Source organism: Gopherus flavomarginatus, chromosome 3 (genome assembly GCF_025201925.1).
Source record: "Gopherus flavomarginatus isolate rGopFla2 chromosome 3, rGopFla2.mat.asm, whole genome shotgun sequence".
In the NCBI taxonomy this organism is placed as follows: domain Eukaryota; kingdom Metazoa; phylum Chordata; order Testudines; family Testudinidae; genus Gopherus; species Gopherus flavomarginatus.
In genome coordinates, this window is record NC_066619.1 from 141,570,672 (window position 1) to 141,591,420 (window position 20,749).

At 54.8% G+C, this 20,749-nt stretch overlaps 1 protein-coding gene across 1 annotated transcript; it reads left to right on the plus strand.

Annotated features, from left to right (window-relative positions):
• The first annotated feature begins 449 nt into the window (after positions 1–449).
• On the plus strand, positions 450–20,655 carry LOC127047350 (tripartite motif-containing protein 15-like). Its single transcript, XM_050945470.1, has 5 exons — positions 450–528; positions 14,596–14,742; positions 16,663–16,716; positions 19,306–19,375; positions 20,421–20,655. Exons 1-5 carry the CDS (start codon positions 450–452, stop codon positions 20,497–20,499), a joined length of 429 nt encoding a protein of 142 aa, XP_050801427.1. The 3' UTR covers positions 20,500–20,655.
• The last annotated feature ends 94 nt before the right edge of the window (positions 20,656–20,749 follow it).

The window sequence follows — 20,749 nt, forward strand, 5'->3', positions numbered from 1 at the left end:
CAGCCTCTCCTTTCTCTTCACTTCATTCTGCACCTATGCAGCTGCTATGAGGTGGGACAGACACCTCCCATTGTCAGCAAAACCATTTCTGATGCAGAGAGAAGAGAAGACCAGAGATCCTAGCAGCCATGGCCTCAGTGATTCCTGTACGGGAAATCCAAGAGGAAACTAAATGCCCCATCTGTCTGCAATATCTGACAGACCCAGTGACCCTACAGTCACTGGGTCTGTTGTGGGCACAAGTTCTGCCAAGGCTGCATCACTCAGTACTGTGAGACATAGGCAGAGGGGGACTATGACCCTGTGTGCTGCCCCAGTTGCAGTGCCCAGATCTGGAAAGGGGCTCTCCGGAATAACTATCAAATAGCAAATATAGTGGGAAAAATTAAAAAGATGGATTTCAAACCAGCAGAGCCCTGGATTTGTTCTGTGAGGAGGATGGGGAAGCCATGTGTGAGGTTTTTGAGAGATCCCCTGAGCACAAATCTCAATCGGTGCTTCTCATGGAGGAGGCTGAAGAAATACAAGGTAGGAAGCACTGAGGATCTGTGTTAATTCAATCCTTCCTTTTTCAGATTGAGTGTCCCAGAGCCACAGAATCTCCCACTTTTCTGGAGCTTCTCCCTTGATCACTGGCTCCACCTGAAATCTCTCCCCTGCAGGCTCCTTCTTCTGGGAAAGTGCAGGGAGCCCTGGCCACTGATGCTGTCACAGCCTGTCAACCCTGCACTGTTCATTAAGAAGATGTGGGCACTGGAGCTCTGTGTGAGGCATTTTCCTCACATGCAGGATTGAAGCAAGATGTGTCCAAGCTGCTGCCAGGCTGGGAGTGGAAGGAATGAGCTGTGCACACAACACCCGACAGCCCAGGCACTGCCAGCCAGGTGTTCACATTCATTGTGAACACAGCAGCCCTTGCTCAGCTGCATGGAACGTACATACAGGTGTGGGTTTAAGCACAGGTACTGTGGACTGTTCCCTAGGGACCAATATCTGGAGTTGCCTGATTAGAACAGACCTCTGGTTTCATCATAAAATATCACCAGTCAAAACATAACTTGCCAGCCCTTGTGATTGAAAAGTTTTAAAATGTGACCCAAGCATAACAGATACAGTGCCATATGCCTGAGTCTGCAGAGAGCCTGAGCTAATAGCTCTGAGAGGAGGGAACTACCCCATGCATGCCAATGGGTGTTCTCTCTAAGAATTATTGCTCTAGAGTCCTCATTCACCTCTCCCAAGATGGGGGCTGTGTGTGTGGTAGGCCAGGAAGAAGACAGTGGACCCAGCTCACCATCCCAAGAAAATACACAATACACAAATCTGCTGGGCAGTTTACATGTACTGAAGACCCTGTCCCAAAGAGCTTGCACTGTATAAAGATGAATAGCGACAAACTCCCCCTTTCCTCCAAACAAGCATTAGTACTTTCTTTTCAAACATAGTTTGAGCACCTGCTGAATTTTCTGCTGTACTCAGTTTGCATTTTCCCAAAATTAAAAATAGCCCTTTGAGAGAGGTAGATTGTAACACTACGACCCTTTACACAAACTCTGATTTTTTTGCTCAGGGCCATGTTTGATTCAGTGTTTGTGTACTACTCAGGTTAAATGGCTGCACGATTGTCCCTTGAGCCTCTGAAGTCTGTGATTATTAGCTAGCTTTCAATCCTGAGCTTTTCTCTCTCCATGTATATGCGCCAGTGTCATTCTTTGGTGCTTGACCCTGAGCAAACAGCAGAGTCGGTGCCAGAAAGGAAACACCCAGTTGTATTGCAGGTTGGGTGAATTTAAGTGAACCCTACTCTGTTTCACGGTCCAGAACCCTGTGGCAAGTCTCCAGCATGAAGCTACCTGTCCAAGCTGTGTGGAGTATTTCATGGAACCCATCACTCTGCAGTGTGGGCACAATCTCAGCCAAGCCTGCACCAGTTGGTGCTGGGAGGGATCTGATACAGACGCCTCCTACCCCAAGTAAGGAGAGACTGTGGAAGTAGGTAACATCTGACCAAATAGGCAACTAATGATAGAAGTTGAAACAGCCAAACAGCTGAGTTTCGAGGCACTGGATGGAGCAGGAGAGGAGAGGGTGTGTGAGGAACACTGGAAGCCTCTGAAACTGTTCTGTGAAGAGGATCAAACTTCTATTTGTTTAGTTTGCTATCTGTCAGCAGCGGCGGCTCCAGGACCAGTGCTCCAAGCGCGTGCCTGGGGCGGCAAAAAAACTAGGGTCTGTCAGGGACTCACAGGGCTCATACTGTGGTTCCCATAGAGGAGACTGCTTGGAGTACAAGGTAAGGAATTGCTGTTAAGTTGAATGACTTTAGATTTTGGATACCTTAATACATTATTAATCAGAGTAATAACTTTGGATTTTAATTACAGATTAACTCCATAGCAAGTTGCCTATCACAGATATTGGTGTAACTGCATCACTGAGATCTGTCAAGCCTCCATTGCATGAAGCTGGCTATAAAAAAGTCAGTTATGCAGCATGAAGACTTGAAAGATATCTGATGTGGGAAACCTTTCTCTGAGAAGCTGAGTTCTTATCCAAATCATTTCCCACTTGGGGTCCATTGAGCAAGAGGGCCCATGGTTGCAGGGAACCCAGTGTAACTGCATTACTCAGCTCTGTAAAGCCTTCATTGTATGACAGGTGCTTTAAAAAGTGAATGATATGGCAGTGTGGCAAGAAAGGCACCCCCTCCCCCAAGAATTTAAAGATGTCTGATGTGAGAGAATTTTTGTCTGAGAAGCTGAATCCTCTTCAAACCCAGCTCCCACTGGTGACATAAGAGAACTTTCTACAGAAGTAGCTAAATGACCCATGAGGTATAAAGCTCACGAGTTGCAGACCAGTCTGTGATAGTGTCACCTTCAGAGTGGAGACTAGGAAGCTACAAGCTGTTAGTGTTGCTGATTTGCACCACAGTGTTTATTGTTACTATTTCCATCTCAATAACCCCAACAGCCCCCAAATGAGATCTGACCGTGATTGTACTAGGCCCTGCACAAAACACAGCAGGGGACAATCCCTGCCCTGGGCAGGTTACAGTCTTAGTAAACAAGACAAAGGGTGGAAGGGAAAACAGAGGCACAGACTTGCCCAGGGTCACTCAGCAGATCAGTGGCAAAGATGAGAATAGCACCCAAGTCTCCCAAGGCCCAGACCAGTGCCCTAACCACTAGGTCATGCTGCCTCCACAGCAGCACTGAGCAGTGATGAAGTGCAGCTGTTAGGAGGCAGACACCTTGATAAAGGTCCCAGACCCAGCAGGGAGAAGAGGTTTCTCACTGGGTTTCTGAATTCCTGTATTGCTCCATGAGGGGTTAAAATCAGATACTGGTCTGCACTAGAGGAGGTCACTGTGCTAAGTCCTGTGTGGACCCTGGACACCCTGAGTCCACACACAAAAGGGATCCAGACAGCACAGGTCCATGCCAAATACCATTGGGATTAGACTTGTTTGGAGCAAAAATAACCACTGTCAGTCTGAACAGGTTTGTTGTGTATGTAACCCTTCTGCCACTTGCAATCTATAGCAGCAAGGGCTGAGTTCAATTTCTAAGGGTTCCTTTTGAATAATACAACAATACAACCCAGAACTGGCTCGACTTCGACCCAATAACTTGGGACAATTACACACCACCCACTGGATGCCTCTAAGAGGCAATACTTCCCCTCTCACAAGCACAGTGTAGGGAAGAAACTTTTACTAAAAAGGGGGAAAGTCACCTGGCATTAACTGGGGAAAGTGCCACAAGCAGGATTCAGTTTGGGGGGTCACATGGCTCCTTGCCCCCAAACAATGCCCATGTTAAAAAGTGAGCAGGTGTTGCGAACCGCGGCCAGTGGGAGCTGCAGTCGGCCGAACCTGTGGATGCTGCAGGTAAACAAATTGTCTGGGCCTGCCAGCGGCCTTCCCTGCCGGGCCGTGTGCCAAAGGTTGCCGATCCCTGTGGTAGGTGCTTGTTGTTATTAACCTGCAGGGTCACTGAGGTGGGGGAGGTGGGGGCAAAGGGGGCAATTTGTAAGGGCCCCTGTCATAAACAGATAGTTAAGGGTTAATGTCTCTTTTACCTGTAAAGAGTTAACAAACAGGGACCCAAACACCTGAGCAGAGGACCAATCAGGAAACAAGATACTTTCAAATCTAGGTGGAGGGAAGCCTTTGTTTGTGGGTTTTGTTTTGTTCTCTCTAGGCTCTGAGAGTGACCACACATACCTACAGGCTCTCTAATCTTCTGTTCCAATTTTGTAAGTACAAAAGTAGAAAGACAGTTTAGTCTTTTTAATTGTTTTTATGTATTTGCAACTGTGTATCTGGCTGGTAGAGTTTTACTGTGTATTTGGGTGAAAGTATTCTAAATTGTATTTCTGCTGGAGAAAGCTTTCTTTCTATTGTCTATAAGCTATAAAAAATCTGTATATTTACCATCTTGATTACAAAGACAAGTTTTATGTTTTTTCTTCTTTTATTAAAGTTTTCCTCTTTTTTAGAATCTAATTGATTTTTTTGGTTATCTTTTGTAAAACTCCAGGGAAGGGAGTCTGCACTCACCAGGGAATTGGTGGGAGAAGGGAAAGGGAGGAGGGAAGAAAAACCTGCTTTCTGCGTTTATCTCTGTATCTCTCTCTGGGGAAGAAGGGAGGGGGAAGGAGTGATTCAAGGAGTTGAATCACGGTGGTCTCCTAGTGTACCCAGGGCGGGAAAGAGCTGGGAGGAAGAAAGGAGGGGGGAAGGGAAATGGTTTATTCCCCTTTGTTGTGAGACTCAGGGAATCTGGGTCTTGGGGATCCCTAGGAAAGGGTTTAGGGAGACCAGAGTCTATCAGGCGCTCTACCTAAGTCCTGATTGGTGGCAGCCTATCAGATCTAAGCTGGTAATTAAGCTTAGGAAAATTCATGCTAGTACCCATATTTTGGACGCTAAGGTTCAGATTTGGGAATTATACTATGACAGGGTCGTGTGCCAAAGGTTGCCAATCCCTGTGGTAGGTGCTTGTTGTTATTAACCTGCAGGGTCACTGGGGGGGGGGAGGGGAGGACAAAGGGGGCAATTGGTAAGGGCCCCGGGCGATGTAAAAGGGCTCAGGGCGCCCAGACGCCATTGCCGCCACCTGGATGTGGCAGGGCTCAGGCAGGTTTCCTCTGCGCGCTACTCCCGGAAGAGCTGGCGGCCCTGCACATCCCTGCGGCACTGAGAGGGGTGTCTCCACGCACTGCCTCCACCCCAAGCACAGACTCCATAGCTCCCATTGGCCGGGAACTGTGGCCAACGGGAGATGTGGGGTGGTGCCTGCAGGGCGGGCAGTGGTGCCTGTTGCCCCCCCACAAGCACAAACCTAGAGCCACCAGCAGACTGGTGTGCTGCTTGAGGTAAGAGCCGACCCCGACCCCCTCGTGCACCCCAAACCCCTACCCCAGCCCAAAGCCAGCATCCTGCACCTATACTTCCTCCCAGAGCCCGACCCCTCCTCCTTCCCACACCCAAACTCCCTCCCAGAGCCCGACCCCTTGTGCATCCAAACTCCTTCACAGAGCCCAACCCCTCTCCACTCCTGCATCCAAACTCCCTCCCAGAGCCTGACCCCTCCTCCTTCCTGCATCTAAACTCCCTCCCAGAGCCCGACCCCTTGTGCATCCAAACTCCCTCCCAGTGCCCGACCCCTCCTCCTTCCCGCACCCAAACTCCCTCCCAGAGCTCGACCCCTCCTGCATCCAAACTCCCTCCCAGTCCCCGACCCCTCCTCCTTCCCGCACCCAAACTCCCTCCCAGAGCTCGACCCCTCCTGCATCCAAACTCCCTCCCAGTGCCCGACCCCTCCTCCTTCCTGCATCCAAACTCCCTCCCAGTGCCCGACCCCCTCTTCCTTCCTGCACCCAAACTCCCTCCCAGAGCCCGACCCCTCCTGCATCCAAACTTCCTCCCAGAGCCCGACCCCTCCTCCTTCCCGCACCCAAACTCCCTCTCAGAGCCCGACCCCTCCTGCATCCAAACTCCCTCCCAGTGCCCGACCCCTCCTCCTTCCCACACCCAAACTCCCTCCCAGAGCCCGACCCCTCCTGCATCCAAACTCCCTCCCAGTGCCCGACCCCTCCTTCTTCCCACACCCAAACTCCCTCCCAGTGCCCGACCCCTCCTTCTTCCCACACCCAAACTCCCTCCCAGTGCCCGACCCCCTCCTCCTTCCTGCACCCAAACTCCCTCCCAGTGCCCAAGCCCTCCTCCTTCCTGCACCCAAACTCCCTCCCAGTGCCCGACCCCTCCTCCTTCCTGCACCCAAACTTCCTCCCAGAGCCCAACCCCTCCTCCTTCCCACACCCAAACTCCCTCCCAGTGCCCGACCGCTCCTGCATCCAAACTCCCTCCCAGTGCCCGACCCCTCCTCCTTCCCACACCCAAACTCCCTCACAGAGCCCGACCCCCTCCTCCTTCCTGCACCCAAACTCCCTCCCAGAGCCCGATCCCTTGTGCATCCAAACTCCCTCCCAGAGCCCGACCCCTCCTCCTTCCTGCACCCAAACTCCCTCCCAGTGACCGACCCCCTCCTCCTTCCTGCACCCAAACTCCCTCCCAGTACCCGACCCCCTCCTCCTTCCTGCACCCAAACTCCCTCCCAGAGCCCGACCCCCTCCTCCTTCCTGCACCCAAACTCCCTCCCAGTGCCCGACCCCTCCTCCTTCCTGCATCCAAACTCCCTCCCAGTACCCGACCCCCTCCTCCTTCCCGCACCCAAACTCCCTCCCAGTGCCTGACCCCTCCTCCTTCCTGTACCCAAACTCCCTCCCAGTGCCCGACCCCTCCTCCTTCCTGCACCCAAACTTCCTCCCAGTGCCTGACCCCTCCTCCTTCCCGCACCCAAACTCCCTCCCAGTGCCCGACTCCTCCTCCTTCCCGCACCCAAACTCCCTCCCAGAGCCCGACCCCCTCCTCCTTCCCGCACCCAAACTCCCTCCCAGTGCCCGACCCCTCCTCCTTCCTGCACCCAAACTCCCTCCCAATGCCCGACCCCTCCTGCATCCAAACTCCCTCCCACTGCCCGACCCCTCCTCCTTCCCGCACCCAAACTCCCTCCCAGAGCCCGACCCCTCCTCCTTCCTGCACCCAAACTCCCTCCCAGAGCCCGACCCCTCCTCCTTCCCGCACCCAAACTCCCTCCCAGTGCCCGACCCCTCCTCCTTCCTGCACCCAAACTCCCTCCCAGAGCCCGACCCCCTCCTCTTTCCTGCACCCATACTCCCTCCCAGAGCCCGACCCCTCCTCCTTCCTGCACCCAAACTCCCTCCCAGTGCCCGACCCCTCCTCCTTCCTGCACCCAAACTCCCTCCCAGTGCCCGACCCCTCTTCCTTCCCGCACCCAAACTCCCTCCCAGAGCCCGACCCCTCCTGCACCCAAACTCCCTCTCAGTGCCCGACCCCCTCCTCCTTCCTGCACCCAAACTCCTTCCCAGAGCCCGACCCCTTGTGCATCCAGACTCCCTCCCACAGCCTGACCCCCTCCTCCTTCCTGTATCCAAACTCTCCCCCAGTGCCCAACCCCTCCTGCATCCAAACTTCCTCCCAGAGCCCAACCCCTCCTCCTTCCCGCACCCAAACTCCCTCCCAGTGCCTGACCCCTCCTCCTTCCCGCACCCAAACTCCCTCCCAGTGCCTGACCCCTCCTCCTTCCTGCACCCAAACTCCCTCCCAGAGCCCGACCCCTCCTCCTTCCTGCACCCAAACTCCCTCCCAGAGCCGACCCCCTCCTCCTTCCTGCACCCAAACTCCCTCCCAGAGCCCGACCCCTCCTCCTTCCTGCACCCAAACTCCCTCCCAGAGCCCAACCTCTCGTGCATCTAAATTCCCTTCCAGAGCCCGACTCCCTCCTCCTTCCGGCACCCAAACTCCCTCCCAGTGCCCGACCCCTCCTCCTTCCCGCACCCAAACTCCCTCCCAGAGCCCGACCCCTCCTGCACCCAAACTCCCTCCCAGTGCCCGACCCCTCCTCCTTCCCGCACCCAAACTCCCTCCAAGAACCCGACCCCTCCTGCATCCAAACTCCCTCCCAGAGCCCAACCCCTTGTGCATCCAGACTCCCTCCCAGAGCCCGACCCCTCCTCCTTCCTGCACCCAAACTCCCTCCCCGAGCCCGACCCCTTGTGCATCCAGACTCCCTCCCAGAGCCCGACCCCTCCTCCTTCCTGCACCCAAATTCCCTCCCAGAGCCCGACCCCTCCTGCATCCAAACTCCCTCCCAGAGCCCGACCCCTCCTCCTTCCTGCACCCAAACTCCCTCTCAGTTCCCGACCCTTCCTCCTTCCCACACCCAAACTCCCTCCCAGTGCCCGACCCCTCCTCCTTCCCGCACCCAAACTCCCTCCCAGAACCCGACTCCTCCTGCATTCAAACTCCCTCCCAGAGCCCGACCCCCTCTTCCTTCCTGCACCCAAACTCCCTCCCAGAGCCCGACCCCTCCTGCATCCAAACTCCCTCCCAGAGCCCAACCCCTCGTGCATCCAAACTCCCTCTCAGAGCCCATCCCCCTCCTCCTTCCCAAACCCAAACTCCCTCCCAGTGCCCGACCCCTTGTGCATCCAGACTCCCTCCCAGTGCCCGACCCCTCCTCCTTCCTGTATCCAAACTCCCTCCCAGTGCCCGACCCCTCCTCATTCCCGCACCCAAACTCCCTCCCAGAGCCCGACCTCTCCTGCATCCAAACTCCTTCCCAGAGCCCGACCCCTCCTGCATCCAAACTTCATCCCAGTGCCCGACTCCTCCTCCTTCCCGCACCTAAACTCCCTCCAAGAGCCCGATCCCTTGTGCATCCAGACTCCCTCCCAGAGCCTGACCCCTCCTCCTTCCTGCACCCAAACTCCCTCCCAGAGCCCGACCCCTTGTGCATCCAGACTCCCTCCCAGTGCCCGACCCCTCCTCCTTCCCGCACCCAAACTTCCTCCCAGAGCCCAACCCCCTCCTCCTTCCCGCACCCAAAATTCCTCCCAGAGCCTGACCCCTCCTGCATCCAAACTCCCTCCCAGTGCCTGACCCCCTCCTCCTTCCTGCACCCAAACTCCCTCCCAGTGCCCGACCCCTTCTCCTTCCTGCACCCAAACTCCCTCCCAGAGCCCGACCCCTCCTCCTTCCTGCACCCAAACTCCCTCCCAGAGCCCGACCCCTCCTCCTTCCTGCACCCAAACTCCCTCCCAGAGCCCGACCCTCTCCTCCTTCCTGCACCCAAACTCCCACCCAGTGCCCGACCCCTCCTCCTTCCCGCACCCAAACTCCCTCCCAGTGCCTGACCCCCTCCTCCTTCCTGCACCCAAACTCCCTCCCAGTGCCCGACCCCTTCTCCTTCCTGCACCCAAACTCCCTCCCAGAGCCCGACCCCTCCTCCTTCCTGCACCCAAACTCCCTCCCAGAGCCCGACTCCCTCCTCCTTCCCGCACCCAAACTCCCTCCCAGTGCCCGACCCCTGCTCCTTCCCGCACCCAAACTCCCTCCCAGAGCCCGACCCCTCCTGCACCCAAACTCCCTCCCAGTGCCCGACCCCTCCTCCTTCCCACACCCAAACTCCCTCCCAGTGCCCGACCCCTCCTCCTTCCCGCACCCAAACTCCCTCCCAGTGCCCGACCCCTCCTCCTTCCCGCACCCAAACTTCCTCCCAGAGCCCGACCCCTCCTGCATCCAAACTCTCTCCCAGTGCCCGACCCCTCCTCCTTCCTGCACCCAAACTCCCTCCCAGAGCCCGACCCCTCCTCCTTCCCGCACCCAAACTTCCTCCCAGAGCCCGACCCCTCCTGCATCCAGACTCCCTCCCAGAGCCCGACCCCTCAACCTTCCTGCACCCAAACTCCATCCCAGAGCCCGACCCCTTGTGCATCCAGACTCCCTCCCAGAGCCCGACCCCTCCTCCTTCCTGCACCCAAACTCCTTCCCCGAGCCCGACCCCTTGTGCATCCAGACTCCCTCCCAGAGCCCGACCCCTCCTCCTTCCTGCACCCAAACTCCCTCCCAGAGCCCGACCCCTCCTGCATCCAAACTCCCTTCCAGAGCCCGACCCCTCATCCTTCCTGCACCCAAACTCCCTCTCAGTTCCCGACCCTTCCTCCTTCCTGCACCCAAACTCCCTCCCAGTGCCCGACCCTTTCTCCTTCCCACACCCAAACTCCCTCCCAGTGCCCGACCCCCTCCTCCTTCCTGCACCCAAACTCCTTCCCAGAGCCCGACCCCTTGTGCATCCAGACTCCCTCCCACAGCCTGACCCCCTCCTCCTTCCTGTATCCAAACTCTCTCCCAGTGCCCAACCCCTCCTGCATCCAAACTCCCTCCCAGAGCCCGACCCCCTCCTCCTTCCCGCACCCAAACTCCCTCCCAGTGCCCGACCCCTCCTCCTTCCTGCACCCAATCTCCCTCCCAGAGCCCGACCCCTCCTCCTTCCTGCACCCAAACTCCCTCCCAGAGCCCGACCCCCTCCCCCTTCCTGCACCCAAACTCCCTCTCAGAGCCCGACCCCTCCTCCTTCCTCCACCCAAACTCCCTCCCAGTGCCCGACCCCTCCTCCTTCCCACACCCAAACTTCCTCCCAGAGCCCGAGCCCTCCTGCATCCAAACTCCCTCCCAGTGCCCGACCCCTCCTCCTTCCTGCACCCAAACTCCCTCCCAGTGCCCGACCCTTTCTCCTTCCCACACCCAAACTCCCTCCCAGTGCCCGACCCCTCCTCCTTCCCACACCCAAACTCCCTCCCAGAGCCCGACCCCTCCTGCACCCAAACTCCCTCTCAGTGCCCGACCCCCTCCTCCTTCCTGCACCCAAACTCCTTCCCAGAGCCCGACCCCTTGTGCATCCAGACTCCCTCCCACAGCCTGACCCCCTCCTCCTTCCTGTATCCAAACTCTCTCCCAGTGCCCAACCCCTCCTGCATCCAAACTCCCTCCCAGAGCCCGACCCCCTCCTCCTTCCCGCACCCAAACTCCCTCCCAGTGCCCGACCCCTCCTCCTTCCTGCACCCAATCTCCCTCCCAGAGCCCGACCCCTCCTCCTTCCTGCACCCAAACTCCCTCCCAGAGCCCGACCCCCTCCCCCTTCCTGCACCCAAACTCCCTCTCAGAGCCCGACCCCTCCTCCTTCCTGCACCCAAACTCCCTCCCAGTGCCCGACCCCTCCTCCTTCCCACACCCAAACTTCCTCCCAGAGCCCGAGCCCTCCTGCATCCAAACTCCCTCCCAGTGCCCGACCCCTCCTCCTTCCCGCACCCAAACTCCCTCCTAGAGCCCGACCCCTTGTGCATCCAGACTCCGTCCCAGAGCCCGACCTCTCCTCCTTCCTGCACCCAAACTCCCTCTCAGAGCCCGACCCCTCCTCCTTCCTGCACCCAAACTCCCTCCCAGAGCCCGACCCCCTCCCCCTTCCTGCACCCAAACTCCCTCTCAGAGCCCGACCCCTCCTCCTTCCTGCACCCAAACTCCCTCCCAGTACCCGACCCCTCCTCCTTCCCACACCCAAACTTCCTCCCAGAGCCCGAGCCCTCCTGCATCCAAACTCCCTCCCAGTGCCCGACCCCTCCTCCTTCCTGCACCCAAACTCCCTCTCAGTTCCCGACCCTTCCTCCTTCCCGCACCCAAACTCCCTCCCAGTGCCCGACCCCTCCTCCTTCCCGCACCCAAACTCCCTCCCAGAGCCCGACCCCTCCTGCACCCAAACTCCCTCTCAGTGCCCGACCCCCTCCTCCTTCCTGCACCCAAACTCCTTCCCAGAGCCCGACCCCTTGTGCATCCAGACTCCCTCCCACAGCCTGACCCCCTCCTCCTTCCTGTATCCAAACTCTCCCCCAGTGCCCAACCCCTCCTGCATCCAAACTTCCTCCCAGAGCCCAACCCCTCCTCCTTCCTGCATCCAAACTCCCTCCCAGAGCCCGACCCCTGCTCCTTCCCGCAACCAAACTCCCTCCCAGAGCCCGACCCCTCCTGCATGAAAAACTCCCTCCCAGAGCCCGACCCCTCATGCATCCAAACTCCCTCTCAGAGCCCATCCCCCTCCTCCTTCCCAAACCCAAACTCCCTCCCAGTGCCCGACCCCTTGTGCATCCAGACTCCCTCCCAGTGCCCGACCCCTCCTCCTTCCCGCACCCAAACTCCCTCCCAGTGCCCGACCCCTCCTGCACCCAAACTCCCTCCCAGTGCCCAACCCCTCCTCCTTCCTGCACCCAAACTCCCTCCCAGTGCCCGACCCCTCCTCATTCCCGCACCCAAACTCCCTCCCAGTGCCCGACCCCTTGTGCATCCAGACTCCCTCCCAGTGCCCGACCCCTCCTCCTTCCCGCACCCAAACTCCCTCCCAGTGCCTGACCCCTTGTGCATCCAGACTCCCTCCCAGAGCCCGACCCCTCCTCCTTCCTGCACCCAAACTCCCTCCCGGAGCCCGACCCCTCCTGCATCCAAACTCCTTCCCAGAGCCCGACCCCCTCCTCCTTCCTGCACCCAAACTCCCTCCCAGAGCCCGACCCCTCCTGCATCCAAACTTCATCCCAGTGCCCGACTCCTCCTCCTTCCCGCACCCAAACTCCCTCCCAGAGCCCGACCCCTCCTCCTTCCCACACCCAAACTCCCTCCCAGTGTCCGACCCCTCCTCCTTCCTGCACCCAAACTCCCTCCCAGTGCCCGACCCCTCCTCCTTCCTGCACCCAAACTCCGTCCCAGTGCCCGACCCCTCCTCCTTCCTGCACCCAAACTCCCTCCCAGAGCCCGACCCCTCCTCCTTCCTGCACCCAAACTCCCTCCCAGTGCCCGACCCCTCCTCCTTCCTGCACCCAAACTCCCTCCCGGAGCCCGACCCCTCCTGCATCCAAACTCCTTCCCAGAGCCCGACCCCCTCCTCCTTCCTGCACCCAAACTCCCTCCCAGAGCCCGACCCCTCCTCCTTCCTGCACCCAAACTCCCTCCCAGAGCCCAACTCCTCCCCACTCTTGCATCCAAGCTCCCTCCCAGTGCCTGCAACCTGCACCCAGACCCTGCACCGTACACCCAAACTCCCTTGTGCATGGGGGTCCACTCACTGTTCTTGCCTGGGGCCCAGAATTGCTGTCGGTCGGCCTGTTTAGCTGCAGAGAGTTATAGTGAGAGGTCTGCTAGTAGGTGGATTCCTCTGTGTCCTTGGTGAATGTGGATGTGTGTGTGTTTCTCCATGATCTTAGATTTTCTGTGGTAGATTTGTGTGCAGAAGTCTCTGGAACGAACCACTCAGTGGGAAAGATTAACCTAAAGTTTTTCCTAGAGATGTCACATCCCTAGAGCAGGGGTCCCCAATGCGGTGCCCACGGGCACCATGGAGCCCGCGTCTTGGCCAGCGGTTCAGCATCTGCTGAAATGCTGCCGAATTTCTGCAGCAACGCCTCTCGATGACCCCGCTTGCAGCCGACAAGTGACGTCATCGAGAGGCGTCACAGCCAAAATGCCACAGAAATTCGGTGGATGCTCGACCACCACCACGGTCCTTCATCTGGCGCCCTCCAGACGAAAAGGTTGGAGACCACTGCCCTAGAGGACTGGTTGTTGCAGGACTATGGGGGGCTGGAATATGGCCCTTTCACTGCTGGGGCACTGGTTACCATTCAGCCCAGGGCAGCAGCGGACAGCACCAGTAGAAAAAGGGGGGGCAGGGCACTGCTAAAAAAGTGGGTGGGGGGCATGGGGACTGCCGGAAAAAATGGGGAGGGGCCCACGGGGGCAGCACCGACACAGGGGGGTTATGTAACTCTCATTGCCCCCCTGTACTGGTGCCTCGTGATCAAGAGTCTTTCCCACCTGAGGACAGTTTGGAGACCTGTGTGGTATAAGATGGGGAAGGAGGAGTCGGTGTATCAGGCTAATTCCTAGTGGCCAGATTTCTACAGCATGACACCAAGGACTGAATTGGCCAATTCCCCTTCTATCCCCAGAGCAGGTCTCTCCAGGCTGGAGCTGAAGAACATTAATGTGACCTTTGGGGGAGGGTGGCACTGCCATGACCAATGCTGCACCTGCTGTGAGGCTGGGAGAAGTAGAGAAATTGTAACTCCAGGTAGGGGTGCCGGAACCAGAGGGGATCCAGGGGGGCCTTGGCCATACATACACTTTTAAAAGTCGGAGGGCAACACTTGCTCACTTTTTAACATAGGCATGGTTTGGGGGCAGGGAGGCATGTTACCCCCCAAACTGTGAGCCTCGGGCAGGCAAGGAGCAGTGCCAGCAGGGGCCGCACTGCCAAGCGGGGTGATCAGCTCCCCCACCACGAAGCACAGCCCCCGTCAGCAGGATCAGCCTCTTCCCAGTCGGGAGCAGGGACATGGGTTAGGGGCTGCTTTCAGCCCCTCCCCAGACCGCCCTCCCTCCAAGGCAAGTGGAGAGTCTAGTGTGCCTCACAGTGGCCTAGGCTCCTGGGCAGTTTTTACCATGGCCCAGCTCTGGTTTCTGGCCTAGCCAGGGGTAGGGCCTCTGCGGGGAAGAGGAGGAGCAGGGGTCATCAAGGGGGTGGGGCCTTGTGGTCCCCTCGCCCCAACTTCTGCTGAGGTTCTGGCACTGTTCAGGCCAGGCAGCAACTCATTAGCAAGAACTTATAATGAGTCACTAAACAGAATACAATTGTGTGAAATTGTTTCTCTCTATATGTGAGAAGTGGACGTTCCAGCAGCCAGTGGAGATTTCCCCTGAGCTGCAAAAAAGACTCAGTGATTTCTCCCAGAAACCTGTTGCTCTAACAGAGACTCTGAGGAAGTTCAAAGGTACCGAGAAGGGATCTAGGGGGGTAAATTGGGATGAGCCTTGAGACTGTGCGAGGAGATGGGTTCTGGCCAGTTGCTTCATAATTATATTATCCATTGATTTAATTGTTGGGTGACAATGCCACACAAGACATTCAGGCTAAATAATTTGAACTTTTATTTTAACCAAAGCATGTCTTGCAATTACAATTACTGTTAAAGTAAGAATTGACAAAATTACAAAATGAAGAACTGGCTAGTTACCATCTCCTGGGGGATAGGTGGGTCATGATGTATTTCTCCTATAAAGCTCTGACTATCACTTACAATGTCTGACATATTATACACATCCAAATTACATAAATGTTAGTTCTCTTCCAATCACGTTTGAGTGTTGTGCATATTAAGTATCTTATACAACTCATACAATACACATGCATGGACTTTTCAGTTGGCAGGGCTTTTGCTGTCCAAGCTCTTTTCATGTTATTGTTCTGTTTCATGATTGGTTTATTACCACTGATTATGCATAGGTCAGAGAGAGGCTTAGGGGTTTTCAGACTTTGCTAACTGCTCCTGGGCAGTACATTTTGGATGTCTGTTGTTTTTAAGCACATTGTGGGGCCAAAACATCTTTGTCCCACATAGCAACTTATGAACACATCTCTTAATATAACAAGGTCACTTAAGGAAACATTTCTTTATGTGAAGCCAAAGCCAAGTCAGTCAGTACAAATGCACAATTTCCGTCTGTCAAAACTTATGCATGAGAAATGACCCATGTACCAATTCTCAATACTTAACATAATAAATAGTGGAGAGTAGACAAATGGAGCAGATGGAGCAAAGGTGCAGGTGTCATGGAGTCTCACATTTAATTCATGACTTTCCATGAGTAACAACATTAAGGCCCAAATTTAGCAAAATGGCCTAATTTGGGGCATCTAACTTGCTCTCTCCCAACTAGAGAGCTGCAGGGCAGGTGCTCCAGAGCTGTGTAGCATCCACAGCTGCAGGTGGAGTCAATGGGAGCTGCGGGAGCCCAACCCCTCTACACAGGCGCCTCTTGTGCCTTCTCCCCAGCAGCTGCAGGCCCAAGGCGTGTTCCGGAGGGGCCTGGGAATGGAGGGCGGGTGGAAGAGGGAGGGGGTGGATGAGGATATTGGGATGTGAGCAGTGTAAGCTGGGCCTCTGACACTCTGTGCACTGGCCAAGACACACAGGGGCCATTGTCATAGGGATGTAACTCTGGCTGGGGTCAGAAAATCCTTAGCCTGCGCCAAGGTCTGCACTGGCCCCTGCAGTCACTAACTGCCACCTCTCTCTCTGTTAGCCAGGACAGGGGTGAATCTGGCCCATGGAGCCAACCTTCTCCCTGCCTCCATTTCCAAATGGATAAAATGATGTTATTGTTATTCCTATTTCTGCCTATGGAGGACGAGGCCCCATGTGCTGCTCTCTGTAGAGGCACTGAGTGAACAGCCCCAACAGCTCACAATTAGAGCCAGGATTTCACAAACTCTGAACATCCCGTTGGTGTCAAAGGGACCAAAGTGGGTCAAGTTATTTTTCTGCCAAAGTCTTTGCATGACCTGGGTCTAGGTTGTGACAAAAGGCAGTGAGTGAATGAGAGAAACCAACCAGGGTCTGAAGGGTGGGAGGGGATGATGAGGGACAAGTAAATTGCACTGATAGATTGTGTGTTCTGGGATGTTTGCAAGGCTTCATGGGTGTTGGCTTGATTGCTCGGAGATGCCTGAAAGAGAGAGGAAATAGAAGGCTTGCAGACGACTTTATATTAAATACCTGAGTGTGTCTCTGGGCCTCTCTGTCTGTTTCTCTGCCATGCTGAAAGCACAGCTGTATGAGTTCGGCATGGGGATGCTGTTATAAATAAGAAAGCCTAAAATATCACCTATCTTTTCTCCTTTCTCCCTCCAGACACTCTGCCATCTAAACTGGAGACAAGAAGAGGGGAACCCCTAGGAGCACTCGGTGAGATTGCAGGTGGAGATTAGCTTTAAATTCTGAGAAAAATCCAGAGAAAACAGCTTTATGAGATTGTAGCTAAAGTTACCAACCGAACTGACAGTGGCCATGACACACACAGCCCTAAAAATACACACATTAAACAGTGAGGAGATCCCACGCTGGAGTCATAGAATCACAGAATATCAAGGTTGGAAGGGACCTCAGGAGGTCATCTGGTCCAACCCCCTGCTCAAAGCAGGACCAATCCCCAACTAAATCATCCCAGCCAGGGCTTTGTCAAGCCTCTCCTTAAAAATCTCTAAGGAAAGTGATTCCACCACCTCCCTAAGGAACCCATTCCAGTGCTTCATAACCCTCTTAGCGAAAAAGTTTTTCCTAATATCCAACCTAAACCTCCTCCACTGCAACTTGAGACCATTACTCCTTGTTCTGTCATCTGCTACCACTGAGAACAGTCTAGATCCATCCTCTTTGGAACCCCCTTTCAGGTAGTTGAAAGAAGCTATCAAATCCCCCCTCATTCTTCTCTTCTGCAGACTAAACAATCCCAGTTCCCTCAGCCTCTCCTCATAAGTCATGTGCTCCAACCCCCCTAATCATTTTTGTTGCCCTCCGCTGGACTCTTTCCAATTTTTCAACATCCTTCTTGTAGTGTGAGGCCCAAAACTGAACACAGTACTCCAGATGAGGCCTCACCAATGTTGAATAGAAGGGAATGATCACGTCCCTCGATCTTCTGGCAATGCCCCTACTTATACAGACCAAAATGTCGCTAGCCTTCTTGGCAACAAGGGCATACTGTTGACTCATATCCAGCTTCTCATCCACTGTAACCCCTAGGTCCTTTTCTGCAGCACTGCTTCCTAGCCATTCGGTCCCTAGTCTGTAGCAGTGAATGGGATTCTTCTTTCCTAAGTGCAGTACTCTGCACTTGTTCTTGTTGAACCTCATCAGGTTTTTTTTGGCCCAGTCCTCTAATTTGTCTAGGTCCCTCTGTATCCTATCCCTACCCTCCAGCGTATCTACCACTCCTCCAAGTTTAGTGTCATCTGAAAACTTGCTGAGAGTGCAGTCCACGCCATCCTCCAGATCATTAATGAAGATATTGAACAAAACTGGCCCCAGGACCGACCCTTGGGGCACTCCACTTGAAACCGGCTGCCAGCTAGACATGGAGCTGTTGATCACTACCCGTTGAGCCTGACGATCTAGCCAGCTTTCTATCCACCTTATAGTCCATTCATCCAGCCCATACTTCTTTAACTTGCTGGCAAGAATACAGTGGGAGACCTTATCAAAAGCTTTGCTAAAGTCAAGGAATAACACATCCACTGCTTTCCTCTCATCCACAGAGCCAGTTATCTCCTCATAGAAGACAATTAGCTTAGTCAGGCATGACTTGCCCTTGGGGAATCCATGCTAACTGTTCCTGATCACTTTCCTCTCCTCTAAGTGCTTCAGAATTGATTCCTTGAGGACCTGCTCCATTATCTTTCCAGGGACTGAGGTGAGGCTGACTGGCCTGTAATTCCCTGGATCCTCCTCCTTTCCTTTTTTAAAGATGGGCACTACAGTAGCCTTTTTCCAGTCATCCGGGACCTCCCCCAATCGCCATGATTTTTCAGAGATAATGGCCAATGGCTCTGCAATCACATCCGCCAACTCCTTTAGCACCCTCAGATGTAGCGCATAGTCCTGAACCCATGGACTTGTGCTCATCCAGTTTTTCTAAATAGTCCCGAACCACTTCTTTCTCCACGGAGGGCTGGTCACCTCCTCCCCATGCTGTGCTGCCCAGTGCAGCAGTTTAGGAGCTGACCTTGTTCATGAAGACAGGCAAAAAAATCATTGAGTACATTGAGTCACACAGACAATCCTGACACCAACTTTGGTGCTGAGTTCATGCCCACACTGATGAGCAGATACACTGAGCAGCACCTGAACAGAGCTCTCTGCCCTGAGAGCTGATGCATCTCTTTGCTTTACCTCAGTGCAGGGGGTCTCCCTATCGCTCTTCTCCAACATCCTGCCTTTCCTCTGGGCAGGGCTAGGCTCTCCCAATCGAGCTACTCACTGCTTCCTGGATTGGGGAGATGCTCTGCCTCTGGTACTGGCCCCCTTCCCTTCTCTCTGCACTGGGAATGGAGCTACCCCATCAAATGTCACCTCCTACTCTCCGGTCTTAAGTGGCTATTCCCCAGTGCTGTACCTTCCTCTCTGTTCTCTGAGCTGGGAACGTAGAGGCTGCATTTATGGGAGAGAGCTTGACTCAAGGGTATAAAGCTGGTACCTGCCTCCTCTGCTCACTCATCACTAAAATTTTCTCTGCTGTGTCTCTGACGCTGGGAATGGAATGTTCCCTTTCAGGCTCAAGTGAAGCATCTGCAAACAAATGAGAAACTAATTCAGTGGGTCCTGGACCTGCAGTGACATCTCTGCTCAGCCTCAGGTGCCCAGGACAGAGGCAGCTCCCTGGGATCCAGGCCTGTCCCAGCCAGAACAGCGTTGCTGCTGGGGAGTGTGAGAGACGGTCCCAGCCTCCCCCAGGGCTGAGCTCTGCCCCTAATGCTCTGATTCTCTCTCTCTCTCCAGTGAATGTGACACTGGATCCAGACACGGCTCATCCCCAGCTCATCCTGTCTGAGGATCGGAAAAGTGTGAGGTGGGGACACACATGCCAGGACCTGCCTGGCACTCCTGAGAGATTTGACTCTGAGTCCTGTGTGTTGGGCTGTGAGGGATTCACCTTGGGGAGACATTCCTGGCAGGTGGAGGTCAAAGTGCAGGATGGGGGACATTGGGCTGTGGGTGTAACCAGAGAGTCTGTGAGGAGGAAGGGATGGATCAGCCTTAACCCTAAGGAGGGGATCTAGGCTGTGGAGTGGTGTTGGGGTTGGTACTAGGCTCTCACCTCCCCTTTGTCCCCCCTGCCTCTGAGCAGGGTCCCCAGCAGGATCCAGGTTTGTCTGGACTGTGAACAGAGGCAAGTGATATTTTTTGATGCTGGTAATGAGGCCCCGACCTTCGCTTTCCCTCTGGGCTTTGTCCCTGGGGAAAGAATCCACCCTGGGCTCTGGGTTGGGGGGATCCCAGCTCAGACTGTGTTCCTGAAACACAGGGGAAGGAGGGAATATTCCCCTGGGGACCCTGAAATCAGCCTCTCTAGCCTCGGGTGTCCTAGTTTCTGACTCTGGAGGACTCCTGTCTTCCTACAGACTTTGTACCCTGCACTCTCTGTGGAGTCTCTGGACTGTCAAACCATAGAGAGCAGGGAATAATGGAGGCAGAGAAGCCAATCTCATTGTCCCAAGGATTTTGTAGCCTGTTTGTCACTGTTCTCTATGGACCAGGATGACTTTGAGCATCCAGGCTCACACTATGTCACTGATAAATGGGCAGGGGGTGAAGGAATAAGAATGAAAAGATGGACTTCTCTAACTACCATCATTTCATTCTCTGTGACCTTGGAGGACTCCCTAACCAGTCCCCAGCCCCTCATCTCTGTGACCCCTGGAAGCTTCTCCTCTCTCCCTGCCTGCAGCGTCAAGGATGGGGAGCAGGAGGATGGTGAAGAACAAATCTTCTTCTATACCATCACCCCAATTTTTGTGCTTTGTTTTCTGGGTTGAAGGAAGTAGGGATTCATGTCTTGCTATTGCCAGTCACAACAGCTACAGTTGAGTGTTCTTTTTTTTCTCATTGAATAGAATTTTGTGTTCTGAAAGAAGATGTCTTCTGCCTGATCATGAGCATATCATGAAGGACTGGAAGTACCAGATACATTAGAAACCACCAAAAATGAATGCACTGCATTTGAGAAGTTCATTAACAGATTTGTGCAAAATCACAAGAAGAAACCAAGAAGGATGTAGCTATAGTGCTTCATAGAAGGCTTAAGTAGCCAACTTTATTGTGTGAGATGATTTTAAAACATGTATTAAATCTAATAAAATGGTCATGAAACATTTTTCAGTTTTTACTATGGTGCCAAACAGCCCCCCTTCACCCTCACAGTTTCACCCTTCATCGGTCCTCC